We start from the raw sequence: 15,951 nt of genomic DNA, 5'->3' as shown, positions 1-15,951 counted from the left end.
ATCTTGTTATCAGAACCTTTAACGTAATTGAAGGTTTATTTATAAAGATTATTTGTTCTAGTCTTGACTTAGTCTGTTTTAATTGTTGGTCATCCAGTCGTTGGGCTCGCACGTCAGGTTTTTCATTAGCACTCGATGAAGATGCTCTTGTTCGAAGATCTGAAACTTGATCATTACGTTAACGAACTGTTTCGGTAGCTCTCAAAGAAGAAATTCGAATTCTATTTGCTTCTACACGTATTTTTTTGGTGTGTTATTTCAGTAGCTCTTTTTGGTTCTATGACGCTGTGCATATCTTGTCGGTGTTCCGATATTTTGTTTCTCCGGTAGCATTTTAAATAATTTGAAGAATATAGCTCCAGTTTTCTATTTATACAAATAAGTTATTGTTTTGGTTATTTGTCTTACGTTTGCATTTTAAAATAAAGATTCATTGTTATTGAAGTTATGAGTATACTTACCAATTATGGTTGTTCATTTTCTTATAATCAAAATAGCTAATCACTTTTTCCCTTACATGTACTCGTAATTTATAAATATCTTATTTTAAAATGAAAATTATAATTGTTATGATTATTGACATATGACGGATTTTATTTTTTTATTTCATAATTTTTTATCGGTTGATCAAATAAAAATACTTGTACGTATTCATTTTCATGACAATCGGTTGAACGCTCTATAAGTCTTTATATGGCAGCGCCACCTGGAGGCGAGTTACATCAATGAAGATAGCATAATCACTTACTATTTCAAAAAGCACATATGCATAACAATTTTCATAATGATCGGTCAAATAGTTTCTGAGTCTATAGATGGCAGACATACAAACACATCCTTTTTTAAATATATAAATAGCCTATCATTTGCGCAATCACGTGTTCTTACCGTATACCAATTTTTGTAAAGATCGGTTCAGCTGTTCTCGAGCTATAGCGGGACATACAGACAGACAAAAATTTTAAAAATGGTAAAATTGATATCAGAGTCAGTCATAAAATGAATACCAATGACGATATTCGACAAAAAATTGAGTGTACAGACAGACACTAAAGATTTATATAGTAGTATGGATATAGATACAAATATAGATATAGATATAATGTAGTTAAATGCATGATCATATTGATTAGATATACACTATTTATAATGTACTAGCTGTTACCCGCGGCTTTGTACGCGTAGAAAATATAAATAAATTTACAAATTAACTTAAAATATTACATCGATGTAAGACCTCTTTGTTTACATCACTCTTTTCCAATTAAAAAGTGTATATATGTATATTTCTCAGGCTCTAGACTATTTGTGTATCTAATTTCATTTAAATGGGTTCAGTAGCTTTGGCGTGAACGCTAGACAGACGGAGTTACATTCGGATTTATAATATTAGTATGGAAGTATGGATAAAACCTTAACAATTATCACGTGACTAAAATACAAATGGCTGCTATATCTGTGACGTCATAATGTTAAAACGTTTCTGTGCCAGATTTAGGTAATTTTATACGGAATCCTAAAAGTCCTTTGTGTAAGATTTATATGAGAAAATAAGTTATCACGCTATATGCAATTCGACGTCAACTGTCTTCATAAAAACATGTTGAAATTTGACTCAATATCATATTTTAACGAAAACTTATATTTGGTCGTAGCTGTCAGAGTATGAAACAGAAGGTCGATGGAGAGCGAGGCATTGTTGTGTAGAAACAACACCGAATACAAAATCGAAAACGAATACGAATAATCGGTTTTTTAAGCGAATCGACTTAACATTAATACGAATAATCGATAACGAATAATAACTAAAGAACACTCTTGACAACTCTACTATCAATTATATAATCTACACTTGATATTATGTATTTACTAGCGACCGACCCCGACTTCGCGCGATTACAATACTGGTACTATATATACTACAAAATTTGTTTATTTACGACATCACATTAGAAACTTCTAAAATTATCAGTGTTACCTCACTATATTGTCCATATATTATATACAAAAACCTTCCTTTCGAATCACTCTATCTCTTAAAAAAATTCGCATCAAAATCCGTTGCGTAATTTTAAAGATCTAAGCATACATAGAAACAGACTGCCGTAAGCGACTTTGTTTTATACTATGTAATGAAAATAACATATTGCTTTTTTTTTATGTATAGGTAGGATAGTAAATGGGCGACCTAATGGTAAGTGGTCACCACCTCCCATAGAAATTAGCTAAGTAAAAATTATTAAACATTCCTTACATCGCAAATACGCCACCCACCTTGGGAATTGAACTGGCTGACTCACCCTTCAAACCGAAACACAACAATCCTGAGGAGTATTGTTATGCGTTAGAATATATGATTAGTGGGCTATAACTACCCAGGTAGAGTTAAAGTAAGTCGGTAACTTCTTATCAATTTTCATTTACCAACTTAAATATTCAATAAGACAATCAAAGTTTTTCATTAAAAACTCTCTCATACACACAAACAATCCGTATACACATTTACATATTTACCAAGATACTAATAGTATGTATCAATTACATATGTATTTATGTCCATACATTATACAAGGTTACTATGAATATAAACGATATAAGTACATTTAATAAACAGCTGTTACGTTTGATATATTCTTAATAACATAATATCTTTTGATTATAAATACGATTTGATTAAATTCCATCAGATAAGTTAATTTGAAATTATTTAAAAAAGATGATAGACTATAAATAAGTACTTAATTTTGTTATTATTTATTGAATTGAATTGTAACTAAATTACAATCTGTCATTATAAAGCGAGTGTGACGTAGCGTTTGTAATTTAGGACTTTAACGTAATGGATTTCTTATCTCATTTGTTAATTGTATTCCGTCAGACTTGGACATATTGACTGTGTATTATAATGTTTAGTAAAAGTGCTCGTTTTTTATCGAGAAGACTTACAAGTACGGCTAGTTTAAGGTGCGTTTTGGATACTATATTTAATATAATAACGTTGAATTAATATTGCGATCTTGTATTTTTTAAATGTTGAAAAAGAGTAGTTACTGAGTTTCTTGTTTGTTTCTCGCTAGAATCGACTTTCCGAACCGGTGGTAGCTTCATTTAATTGTATAACGATTCAAAAATGCTTGTAAAAGCTTACTGGAATAAAGTTTATTTTTATTTTGATTTTTTGATTTTATAATCGTTCAAGTTGACTTGTTACTTATATCGAGTTGCGGAGTTAATAATGAATAGAAATGTAAAATGGAAAAAATATTATTATTATTCTCGTATTGAGGAAAAATGTGTGTGATGAAAATCTACCAAGTATATCAACCAAGACGCCTTGGAGGATCTTATAATCACTCTATGTTAATTTGTTGTTTACTGCGAGTGCGAAATTAATATTAATTAAGAATATAATAGTATAGTGTAGTAAATAAATATTATTATTATTCTTGTACTCTATGAAAGAAAATATTATGAGGAAAAATGTGTGTGATGAAAAACTGCTAAGTGTATCCACCTAGACGCATTGGAGTTATGTCCTGGAATAAGCTCCAAACCATTTCCTCAAAAGGACTCTTAGCCCAGCAGCGATACATTTGTATTACTTTACTTTTTTATTAAATAAGCTATACGAACTAAAGTAACTAATTTAAGACTAAGAAAATATCCGGTAATGTTGTATTTGATAAATTTATTTTCCTAATTTAATAAATTATCAAACTAACAAATTAGCCATTCGATGATTAGTTATCACAGGACATAAACACTGGCATTCAAGGAAATATTTCGTTGTCGCTCCCGCAAAAGTCGCTATGTGTTTCTTTTTTTTTATATAGTTCGATTGTTACACCGTTATTTCAATACTATAGTTTAAAAGTTTACAAATTTAACTATGCTATATTCATGCATCGAAATTGACATATATTGAAATAATGATTAAAAGGGCACAGCAATCGAAAAATATGAAAAAAAAAACACATAGCGACTTTTGCAGGAGCAATGACAACTAACGCGCTACCAACTTTAGGAATTAAGATGTGTCAATTGTGACTTTAGTTAAATAGGCAGACTCATTTCAAACACGAACTCAACAATACAAACGTATTGCTATTTATCGGTAGAATATTTCATGAGTGGGTGGAACCTACATACATACGATGCTCTTTTACTCGTACAGTCTTATCACAAAATACTCAGTTTTTAATATTATCACTCAGAAATTATATTGCTTAGTTAATATTTGCAACGATGTTTTGTTGTTATAATGTTTTTCAAACAAAAAACTAAGATTGTTATCTTTTTATGTCAATTATATAATTTTTAATACAACCTATCTAATACTGAGTCTTAGTGATAATGAACGTTCAGTAATGTTACGTTTTGTAAATAAATTACCTGTTATAATCATATTTATCACACGTATTGTTGTTTTAAATATTATTTGTTGCGGGTCACCGGATTACTCCCATTACATACCATACATAAATTAAAATAATATATAAACAAAAACACACGCACTTGGAGAGGCCTATGTCCAGCAGTGGACAAAAAAGGGCTGATGATGATGATGATCATATAAACAATCTTTACTAATTAAACTAATAAACTAATATGAGACAACATCACATACATTACTCTGATCCCAATGTAAGTAGCTGAAGCACTTGTGTTATGGAAATTACCACAAACACCCAGACCCAAGACAACATAGAAAACTAATGGTAATCTACATCGACTCGGCCGGGAATTGAACCCGGGACCTCAGAGTGTACCCATGAAAACCGGTCTACACACCACTCGACCATGGAGGTCGTCAAAAATCTCTGGATGTATGATTTTGTTATATTGATATTATAAATGTGAAAGTAGCTCTGTCTGTCTGTCGCTCTTTCACGACCAAACCGCTGAACCGATTATGATAAAATTTACTACTTTTTTGCCTAACACATTACAAACAATCTGTAAAACACGAGTGAAGTCGCGGGTGACTACTAGTTTTGTTATATATTACTAGATAGATGTAAAAGTAACAGCCTGTAAATTTCCCACTGCTGGGCTAATGGCCTCCTCTGCCATTAAGAAGAGGGCTTGGAACATATTCCACCACGCTGTTCCAATGCGGGTTGGAGGAATGCACATGTGGCAGAATTTCAATGAAAGTCACATGCAGGTTTCCTCACGATGTTTTCCTTCACCGCCGAGCACGAGATGAATTATAAACACAAATTAAAGCACATATATATAGTAGTGCCTGCCTGGGTTTGAACCTGAAATCATCGGTTAAGATACACGCGTTCTAACCACTGGGCCATCTCGATTCCTAGACGAGATAGATGTAACAAAACATATATTTCGGTTGAGACAGTAGAGCTTCATATATATGATTAATTTTTTCTACGTAAAATAATCATATTATTTATGAATATATATAAAAAGTCTTATAAATAATTAATAATTGTGATAATATAGTACCTACCGTTTTAGTTTAAATATTGTAATCGTTTTTTTGGCGGGTCGTAAATAAGATAAATACATGATATAAAAAATAACATACGTTTTGTATAATGAACCATTTTAAATTATCATGTTATAAATATAAATGAATGTGTTATTTTATGTGTGGTCACCACTGGCCATAGACCTTATGTTATGCTCCCTGTGCCTGCCAATTGCCCACTGCTGGGCTAAGATCTCCTCTCCCTTTGAGAAGAATATTTGGAACATTTTCCAACACGCTGTTCCAATGCGGGTTGGTAGAGTACACATATGGCAGCATTTCTATGAAAATAGAATCATGGAGGTTTCCTTACGATGTTTTCCTTAACCACCGAGCACTAGAAATTATAAACACAAATTAAGCACATGAATATTCAGTGGTGCTTATTTGGGTTTGAACCCGCAATCATCGGTTACGTCTAACCTAACTCTATTCCCAGAACACAACAATACTAAGTATTACTGTTTGATGGTAGAATATATGATGAGTTGGTGGTATCTACACATTTGTAATGTATGTATTTATAATATTTGTATTTTGTTCTCTCTGCATTGCCTATCCATTCAACCGATTTTGATGGTACTTTGGCGATGTGTTATGCGTACACGAACGTTCCTAATCGAAAAAAAAAAAACATTTTTCTGTTTATGTTTATATTCAATATAATATAAATATATCATAATTCTAGCCATGCTAAGCTAGGGCAAGTAGTTCATAATATATAAATTTGGAGGTAAAAAATTTACAGGTCTGCCCGTTATCTTCAGCTACAGTCAAATGAAGGCTACCTGCATAATCTTGGAACTGAGCCCCTGATCCATGCCACCTTGGGAGATGTGATAGCGGAGTCTGCCCATCGATACCCTGGGCGGATTGCTATCCGATCCATGCATGAAGACATTTCCATCACTTACGATGAACTGATGAACCGAGTAAGAAAACATTATTAATTCATTATTAACTGTCTAGCAAGAAGAAAACAAGATTTATTTAAAAAAAAGTGTCGTTACTTCCGTGCTTTTGTACACATATTATGTATAAACAAAGATATAATATATATAACAGACACAATAATAAAAAATAAGTTATATAACAGTTCAAAATAGAATGAAATATAGATAAAGAGAGAGAGCGAAACTCAAACTCAAACTCAAATAACTTTATTCAATATAGAAGCATTACACTTTCTTATTGATGGTCAATTGAAACACTATCACCGGTTCCGAAAAGAAAATACCCTGACCTGAGAAGAACCGGCGAAAGAAACTCAACGGGTTTAATTGAATAGGTTGAAAGAGAGAGATGGAGTGAGAGAGAGCGAAAGAGAGAGACAGAGAGAGGGTAAATCGTCTGGAGGGGGAATAATGCTTATTCCGTACGCGACTATACATTGTTTATCCTTCGCCGCGTCTGTGCGTGTGTGAACGCGTTTAACTTATATTTACTTAAGTAAATTAAAAAAGTATATAAATTATGTTATCAATACATATAAAATTACAAGTATGTAGTCTAAATAATCACTATATAAGTACAATGGGTCCTTTGAGGACTTATATTCGTACATAAAGAAAACTAGACAAAATTAAATCTCTTCATTCTCAGCTGAACCGTGATCTACAGTTGCGATACATTCGCGATTCGATTCCGATCTTATTTCGATTCAACCCTAACTGAAACGATTTTACCTTACATTCCCAATGCTGCCAATCTTACGAACTATGGCTAAGGCTTAGCCATATGATTCTGGTTTATACAGTCCGTAAACCAAAACCTTTGTGTGGATTCGGTTTATGGACGGATGTATTTAATAAATGAAAAAGTAAGTTAGGTTAGGTACCGCCCTCTCTGTAAAGAGAAGATGAAGAGAATTTCATACATAACTAAATGATAAAGTGTTATATAGTACTAATAATGTATATTAATCAATATTAAATATAATTTCAGGCTGACTCCTTGGGATGTGCATTAAGAGCTAATGGTTTCGAGAAAGGAGATAGACTGGGGATCTGGTCTCACAATTGTGTGGGCTGGGTCGTGGCACTCTTGGCAGCGGCTAGAGTTGGACTCATATCGGTGGGTCTCATAATGTTTGCTTACAAAATGTAACCTATATACTTAAATTCATATAGTAGTAAGTCTCATTCGATCACAAGCGATAATAAAACCAAAGTATACTTTAATAAGAGTTCAGTTTCGATGTATGAAAAAAATCGAAACCAAAATATACTTTATTTGAATAGACATAACATAACATACATTACTCTGATCCCAATGTAAGAGCTGAAGCACTTGTGTTATGGAAATCAGAAGTAACGACGGCACCACAAACACCTAGATCCAAGACAACATAGAAAACTAATGGTAATCTATATCGACTCAGCCGGTAATCGAACCCGGGACCTCAGAGTGGCGTTCCTATAAAAACCGGTATACACACCACTCGACCATGGAGGTCGACAAAAGAAATTAATGCACAGCAACGAAAAAGACCCAATTTATAATCATGATGATAATTTGATCTCTTGATCAATTTTCCAAATGATGGGGAAGCAGCCAATTGCACAGAATATATTATTATAGTACACAAGTTTCTAGTCAAATCATCTATGGGCTATATATCCGATGAGTTGACACATCTGACGACAGGAGAAAAAGATCAAGGCAGGACAAATGGCTTAAAGTACTTCCCATCAACAGTATACTAGAAAATATCGGACTGTTATTTTTTTAAAGAAAAATTCAATTACCCTTGATTATTTTTACTCGAAGCTGGATAGCAGTGCCTCAGTAATAGCAAGCGATAAGCTGAGCTAAGCTAAGATTAGAACAATGAAGCATTTTAAGAATAAATACTACAATATGTTCGGCTGATATAGATAACTTGATTGTATGATGTATCTATAACAAACATACAGCACATATAGTATACATTAGGAAATCATTATGTAACTGTGTAAATAAAATTGATTTTTCTTTTTAATTATTTATTAACTGTTTTTTTTTTTAGGTTTTTATCAACCCCGCGTACGAAACGAATGAGTTAGGTTTTTGTATAAAAAAAACTCAAATGAAAGGATTGTTGATCGGCGATACGATTAAGAATAGAGATTACATCGGACGATTGAACAAAATCTTACCAGAGTTACAATCGTCTAAGGAGGGATCACTTTCATCGCAAATATTTCCAAGTCTGAAGTCTATTATAACTTTAGGAAAAGAAAAAATTAAGTGAGTAGTTCTATTTCTATTTCTAGAAAGAACAATAAAAATAGAAAAAATCAAATTAAAAATCACTTGTCTTATATTTCATTAGGCTCTTAAGATGAATTATTAACTATCTGGTTTGGTTTCTAGCTAATTGGGTTACAAAAGTTTTGCTTGGCTTTGCTATTTCTAAAACATCACTAGCAACTTGGAGTTTCTATAGAATTGTTAACGTCCTGTTAATGTAATATTTGTTTTAATATGTATTTTATATTTGTTACCACCTATAAAGACCACCTTCGAATGTTACCTACATCAACTATTAATTTTAAGCGTTTAGTGATAAGTCAAAGATGATTTTAGATTAATTATCTAGTTAGCAATAAATCTATTGAGTATATGTATGAATGGCATTTTAAAAATTACTTTATTTTACTTAGTTCTGAAAGTTATCGTAATTTTGGTTCTTTGTTTCAATCACTGCTGATTCTGTTGATTTCTAAATTTAGATACCCAGCCTGTCAATCTCTATTTTTATTTTATAAAAAGAAAAAAAAAACAATAGTTTTTTACATTATCCGTATTTTTATATTATGCTTATTGCTGTGTTCATTTAATGAGGAAGCTCGAGTTTATATATGTTTATCAACCAATGGGCTAAAAATAAATGCCTTTTGAACTATTCATAATATTAATACATAAGTTTATTGATTGTATAAAATTTGTATTTGTATTTAAGACTGGCTTTTTAAAATATATAATTAATATATTATACTTTATTTCATAATGGTGTGCAGTACCTCACGTGTTCAATTAAGTAGTTAACTGTATCCTTGAACTGAGTGAAACTCTGATTAGTATAAGAAAGCTTAAATAGTAATTATGGAATATCGAAAAATGTTACTTTTTGAATATTGTTATTAATATTTTGTTATAGTTATATAGCCGAAATAGCCCAATAGTTAGAACGCGTGCGTCTTAACCGATGAATGCGGGTTCAAACCCATGCAAGGACCACTGAACTGTGATTAATTTGTTTTTATAATTCATCTCGTGCTTGGCGGTGAAGGAAAACATAGTGAGAAAATTTGCATGTGTCTAATTTCATAGAAATTCTGCCACATGTGTATTCCACCCGCATTGAGACAGAGAGAGGGAAAATGTGCCAAACCTCCTCAAAAGGGCGAGTAGGCCTTAGCCAGTGGGAAATTTACAGGCTGTTGTATACATAAATGTTTTTTTTTTTATTTGCAGTGGCGTGACGACCACAGACTCCCTGATAAACAGTTATAGAAATAATAGTTCTGTTTCAAAATACGGAAAGGAAATCAAACCTGAGGATGGCAGCATTTGTCTCTTCACATCTGGTACAACGGGTGAGCTGATTGAATATTGAAATATCTTAATTGCAACTTTATATTAAAGTCACACGTTCTAAAACTTTACTTAAGCAAAACTCGCAAGTTCTATTCTAACTCTTTAACCTAATATACATACGTTGCATTTCAAGGAGAAAATCGGCATTACATTAGCACCTCCTTTGTAAATACTTTTTGGTAAGGTTTTGCAAGCCCGAGTAAAAAGATGAACGCAGCAATTAATCTATATTAATATTATAAATGCGAAATTAACTCTGTCTATCTGTGGCTCACGACCAAACCGCTGAACCGAATTTGATGAAATTTGGTATGAAGCAAACTTGATTTTAAAGAATGGACATAGGCTATTTTTTGCTTAACACATGACATCCAACACCCTAATATACGTGCGAAGCCAAGCGCGACTTCTAGTTTAAAATAAAACGCATAAAAATTCAATACTAAAGTTTATAAAAGTTAAACTACTTCGTCTATATATGCGCTGTTAATACTTTTTTCTACATTCACGACGATAAATTAATTCCTTCTTTTGTTTTAGGCGATCCAAAGGCTGCTGTCGATTCTCATTTAGCAGTAGTCAATAACACATATTTCTCTGGCAAAAATTTGCTATTAAACGAAGATCACCAAACAGTCTGTTTGCAGGTAGGCCAAACTGTCATTTTAATTAAAAGTTATTTCTTGTACTTAGTCGTTAGATATCTAAGAATCATTCAGAAGTCCCTTTCTAACTCATAGGCTTACATATATACATAACATCAAATCTAATCAAAATAAACTTTATTCAAGTAGACTTTTACAAGCACTTTTGAATCGTCATTTATCTGTAGATTCTACCGAGAAAAACCGGCAATAAACTCAGTAGTTACTCTTTTTCAACATATAAAAAATTCAGTCATGTTAGTTAAATGCAATTATACAGGGTTATTGGTAATTCGACGTACATCCGCTAAAAGTTGATAGGGGTGACTATTTGCAATAATTTTAATCCCCATATGCCTGATCCAAATGTGAACCATTTTTGAGTTATCACGTTTTTTAGTTTTTTTCAAAAATTGTTAAAAATGCAACTTCAAAAATTTATTTAGAAAAAATATCAATAAAATTCTATTTTTTTCTTCTGATTTATAAAAACGAATAAACACTGGATATTTGTGAATATTTAAACAATCATTATCAGCCCAAAATGGGAGACGGAAAACGATATTATTTCAATATTAACTTATATCAAATAATATATATTTTTTACGAACGATTTGAATATACGAGACGGTAAAGTTAAAAATACATTATGTTTATTAAATAATCATGCAAACTTTTATATATTTAAAATAAGATAATTATGTTAGCTTAACTTTTGATTCAGTATTAATGCTCATTAGACTATTTTATATTCCAGGCTCCGCTGTTCCATGCTCTGGGCTCAGTAGTTACATTAATCTCTGCATTGCAACATGGTTCGACTGTCGTCATAGCTTCCCCCATATATAACGTAGCTGCGAATATCAATGCTCTTTGCGCTGAAAAGTAAATACTTTTGTAACTGCTGCTAGCTCATATAACAAAATAAAAATATTGACTGATTCATAAATATTGACTGATTCAGAAATATTGACTGATTCAGAAATATTGAATGATTCAAAAATATTGACTGATTTAAAAATATTTATTCAGGTTTTCTTGGGATTTTTAGTTTTTGCAATTCAACTCATATAAGTCTTACGTATATCGCTTTGTCGTACAATACGTCTTACTCTATATTGAAGTCAATTGTTTGGAAATATACGCGGAGAATGTAATGAAAAACTGAATCGCAAGTATTTAAGAAGCAGTTGTATTTTTTAGATGTACAATAATTACTGGTACGCCAACAATGTATGTGGATATGCTGTCACAAATAGAGAACATGGGCAACCTGCCCATCAAATTAAGCTTGGCCCTTGCAGCTGGCGCACCCTGTAGCCCTCAGTTGATCAGACAAATGAATAAACAAATGAAAACTGATTTTGTGAGCGTAAGTGTATAATTGATTTACACCGTTAGTCCAGTCTTAGAAGGCTACAGATTCCACAGGATCCTGAATTGAAAACTAAATACTTCAAAAAAAATGTTTTGGGTGTTTCTGTAAATAAATTCTCAAACATAATCCCTTGAAAACTTCAACCCGTCTCTCCGTAAGCTGAGATTTTTTATTTTATGATGGCACATCGTTGACACGAGTTTTGAGGGAAAGAAAAAGACAGTACATTATTTTGCACAAGCTTGTGTGCACTGTACTATAATTGGTCAATGGCTAAGTAAAGATGGCCGTCGTGTTGGAAATCAGTCGGGCTATATCTTTACCTTACGATACGCCTTTGTTACGCATATAAATAAGTTATTTATCGACATCATTAAAATGCATCTGATCATGTACTCTAATTTTACATCCGTGCTTTTCAACTTGGTATTTAATTTCCGCAAAAACCGTTCCTGTCTAAGAAGTCTATTTTTAGATATTAGTAAAAATCTGTGGTGAATATATATCTGATAAATCTTTATTCTGTAAATTGGTGGTAGTGCTTTGTGCAAGCCCGTCTGGGTAGGTACCACTCATCAGTTATTCTACCGACAAATAACAGTACTCAGTATTGTTGTGTTCCGGCTTGAAGGGTGAGTGAGCCAGTGTAACTACAGGCACAAGGGACATAACATCTTAGTTCCCAAGGTTGGTGGCACATTGACGATGTAAGGAATCGTTAATATTTCTTACAGCGTCATTGTCTATGGGTGATGGTGACCACTTACCATCAGGTGGCCCATATGCTCGTCCGCCAATCTATAAAAAAAATATATATTTTCTTGGACTTTCAGGCTCTTTATGGACTGACAGAAACAACAGCATGTGTGTTCCAATCGTTACCTGGAGACAGTGTCGACGTGGTCGCTGAATCTGTTGGTTGTGTAGCCGCCCATACTGAAGTGATGGTAAGCTAATCAATGCTACAGCGTGCGAAGCGACAAAGTAATTTTATAAGCATAACCTATGGACCACGAGCATGTTAGTGAAAGATCAAATACTAACTAACTAAACTGGAACTTATAAGATGCTGTGTTAGTTATTTTTCTGAACGCGAGCGTCTCAGTATCTGCCAATGAAATTTTTTTGTGTCAGACTATTTATAAAAAAAGATTAGGAACTATTTATTAATAGGAAGGAAAGAAGCAGAGTGTGGACATTTATTTATATATTATAAACAGAAAAAAAGAATAATGTATTGTTCAAAAGATAGAAGTTATAATCACTTTATATTACAATAATAACACAAAATGATAGTTACGTAGATTTTTATAAATATACCTATTTCGTTATTTTCATTTAAATAGTCAGGACGAAAGCTGTGACTTAAATATTGGTATACGACTCGTTGATTAGATATTCCAATTTATTTGCAGGTTGTTGATAATAAGGGTGAAAAGTTGCCATTCGGAGTTGCTGGAGAACTAATGGTTAGAGGATACAATAATATGATCTGTTACTGGGATGAACCGGAAAAGACGAAGAATACGATAAGAGAAGATGGTTGGTTGCATACGGGGTAAGTTGTTATAAAAGATTACGGTAAAAGCATTTATAGGCTTTAAATTAGAGGCCAATTTCAAACAGATTTATTCTATACTCTACATATACAGACCTTTTTTACTCCATGCATATGTTCGTATACATGGTACATATACCAAAATAACATTTTTTTCAATTTTTGTCTGTCTGTTCGTTCCGGCTAATCTCTGGAACGGCTAGACTGATTTTAACGGGACTTACACTGGCAGGTGACTAGTTTAGTAACTTAGGTTACAATAATATGCTACAATAATATTTTCTTTTTATTAAATTCAAACGCGTACTTGGTTGTAGGCGCAACTAGTAAATAATAAAAATGTTTGCCAGGTATATACCGTGTAAATAAGGAATTTTATTTATTAGCCACTTAAATAATTTAAATTGCATTTCAGTGATAAATTTATATTATCTCCAAATGGGTATGGAAAAATCGTTGGAAGGTTTAAGGACATAATCATACGAGGCGGAGAGAACATCGCGCCGAAAGAGATTGAGGACCAGCTGATCACACATCCAGACATAGTGGACTGTCAGGTATAAAATGAAACAACTGTCATATCTAACGGTTACAAATATCATCTTCAACATATTCCACAAAAGACGACGTTCTTTTGTTTAAAGTGTAGACTATTTCAAGATACTGAGGAGTATATTATTCAGAGACGGCACATTTATTTAAGTATCCTCTGTCGTTCAGTCACTCTCTCGCTAATAGTTGGTACAGTTGTTGGATGTTGCACAATTACATTTGACTTATGCAGGTTACCTCACAATGATTTCATCACCATGAATGAGTCGTATATTAACAATTAAGCAAAAGGACGCTTTGTGGTATTTCAGTGCTGGTTTACGAATTCTTGAGTCGGTCAAGTCCCTTGTATTATTTTTATTTATTATTATTTCTTTGCCATCTTATACAGATCATTATCAACAATGTTTTTTTTTTACCTTAGGACTCTCTGCACCATATCAAAAAGTTTTGACTATAATAGCCTTACAAAGGTAAAATACATCTATTTATTTATTACACAGGTAATTGGAGTATCCGATGAAAGACTTGGCGAAGAACTCTGCGCGGTTATAATACCAAGAGAAGGAGCGAAATTCACACTAGATAACATGACAAAACATTGTACAGGAAAAATAGCTCGCTTCAAAATTCCTAGACTTCTGAAGACTGTCAATGAATTTCCTAGAACAGCATCGGGTAAAATACAGAGATACAAAATAAAGGAAATGATTGAGTCTGGAAAAATATAAATATACGATAGCATATATCTATAAATTTAAAACATATGCCACAGTATCTCCTCCTACAAAGAAATTATTCAATTTTTATATTTCTCTGTAATTGTTACGCTGATAATGTTTTTAAGTATTCTTGTATTTTTCTTGGTAAACATATGGGAACAAATTTTGAATGATTATGTGCAGGGTGGTGTGAAACAGACGATGAAGTTGTTTGGTCAAATCACTCGCTACTTCGAGTCTTGTCTGTCTACTTCATGTATTTTCTTACTTTAAATGTTTACTTTATTATGAATGTAAATTGTTAATGTTTAAATGTGTGATTGAGTGTTATGAGAATCAAATAAAGGAAAATTACATTATATTATATTGTTGTTAAAAAGTACTTTATTATTTATTGTAATTACTTATTGACATGCCCTTTTTCTGTGAGCTGAGATGACCCAGTGGTAAGAACGCGTGCATCTTAACCGATGATTGCGGGTTCAAACCCAGGCAAACACCGCTCTATATATGTGCTTAACTTGTGTTTATAATTCTTCTCGTGCTCGGCGGTGAAGGAAAACATCGTGACGAAACATGCATGTGTCTAATTTCATCAAAATTCTGCCACATGTGCATTCTATCAACCCGCATTGGAACAGCTTGGTGGAATATGTTCCAAACCCTCTCCTAAATGGAAGAGGACGCCTTATCTTAGCAGTGAGACATGTACAGGCTGTTACTTTACTTTTTATTTTTATGTACTTCTTCAATTCAACTGCTCGCTTTAATAAGTTCACGAGTCTTTTTTTATTTAATCCTTTTTTATGTGAGCGAAAGATTTTTCCATGTGATATTGTTAAGTTGTTTAGTTATTTTTTATGTAATATTGTTTCTTCTAAGGTGATTTATTAATTAATGTAAAAAATAGTATTGCAGATTGTACTTATTTTTAAAAGAACCAAATTTGTGCATAATAAATTGTCGCCTGAAATTTATGTTTTACTTAAGAACACTTGTTAATACTAAGTATACTAAAACAA

The 15,951-nt window shown here is 32.5% G+C and overlaps 1 protein-coding gene across 1 annotated transcript; it reads left to right on the top strand.

Moving 5' to 3' along the window:
• Nucleotides 1–2,837: 2,837 nt before the first annotated feature.
• On the top strand, nt 2,838–15,283 carry LOC124532077 (medium-chain acyl-CoA ligase ACSF2, mitochondrial). Its single transcript, XM_047106716.1, has 12 exons — nt 2,838–2,964; nt 6,243–6,426; nt 7,439–7,567; nt 8,502–8,722; nt 9,953–10,074; nt 10,616–10,722; nt 11,477–11,604; nt 11,923–12,091; nt 12,931–13,044; nt 13,513–13,655; nt 14,071–14,212; nt 14,711–15,283. Exons 1-12 carry the CDS (start codon nt 2,906–2,908, stop codon nt 14,936–14,938), a joined length of 1,746 nt encoding a protein of 581 aa, XP_046962672.1. The 5' UTR covers nt 2,838–2,905; the 3' UTR covers nt 14,939–15,283.
• Nucleotides 15,284–15,951: the final 668 nt, after the last annotated feature.

This window comes from Vanessa cardui, chromosome 8 (assembly GCF_905220365.1).
Source record: "Vanessa cardui chromosome 8, ilVanCard2.1, whole genome shotgun sequence".
NCBI classification, from domain to species: domain Eukaryota; kingdom Metazoa; phylum Arthropoda; class Insecta; order Lepidoptera; family Nymphalidae; genus Vanessa; species Vanessa cardui.
Note: the sequence above shows the minus strand (reverse complement) of the source record. Positions and strands in the feature narration are given on the sequence as shown.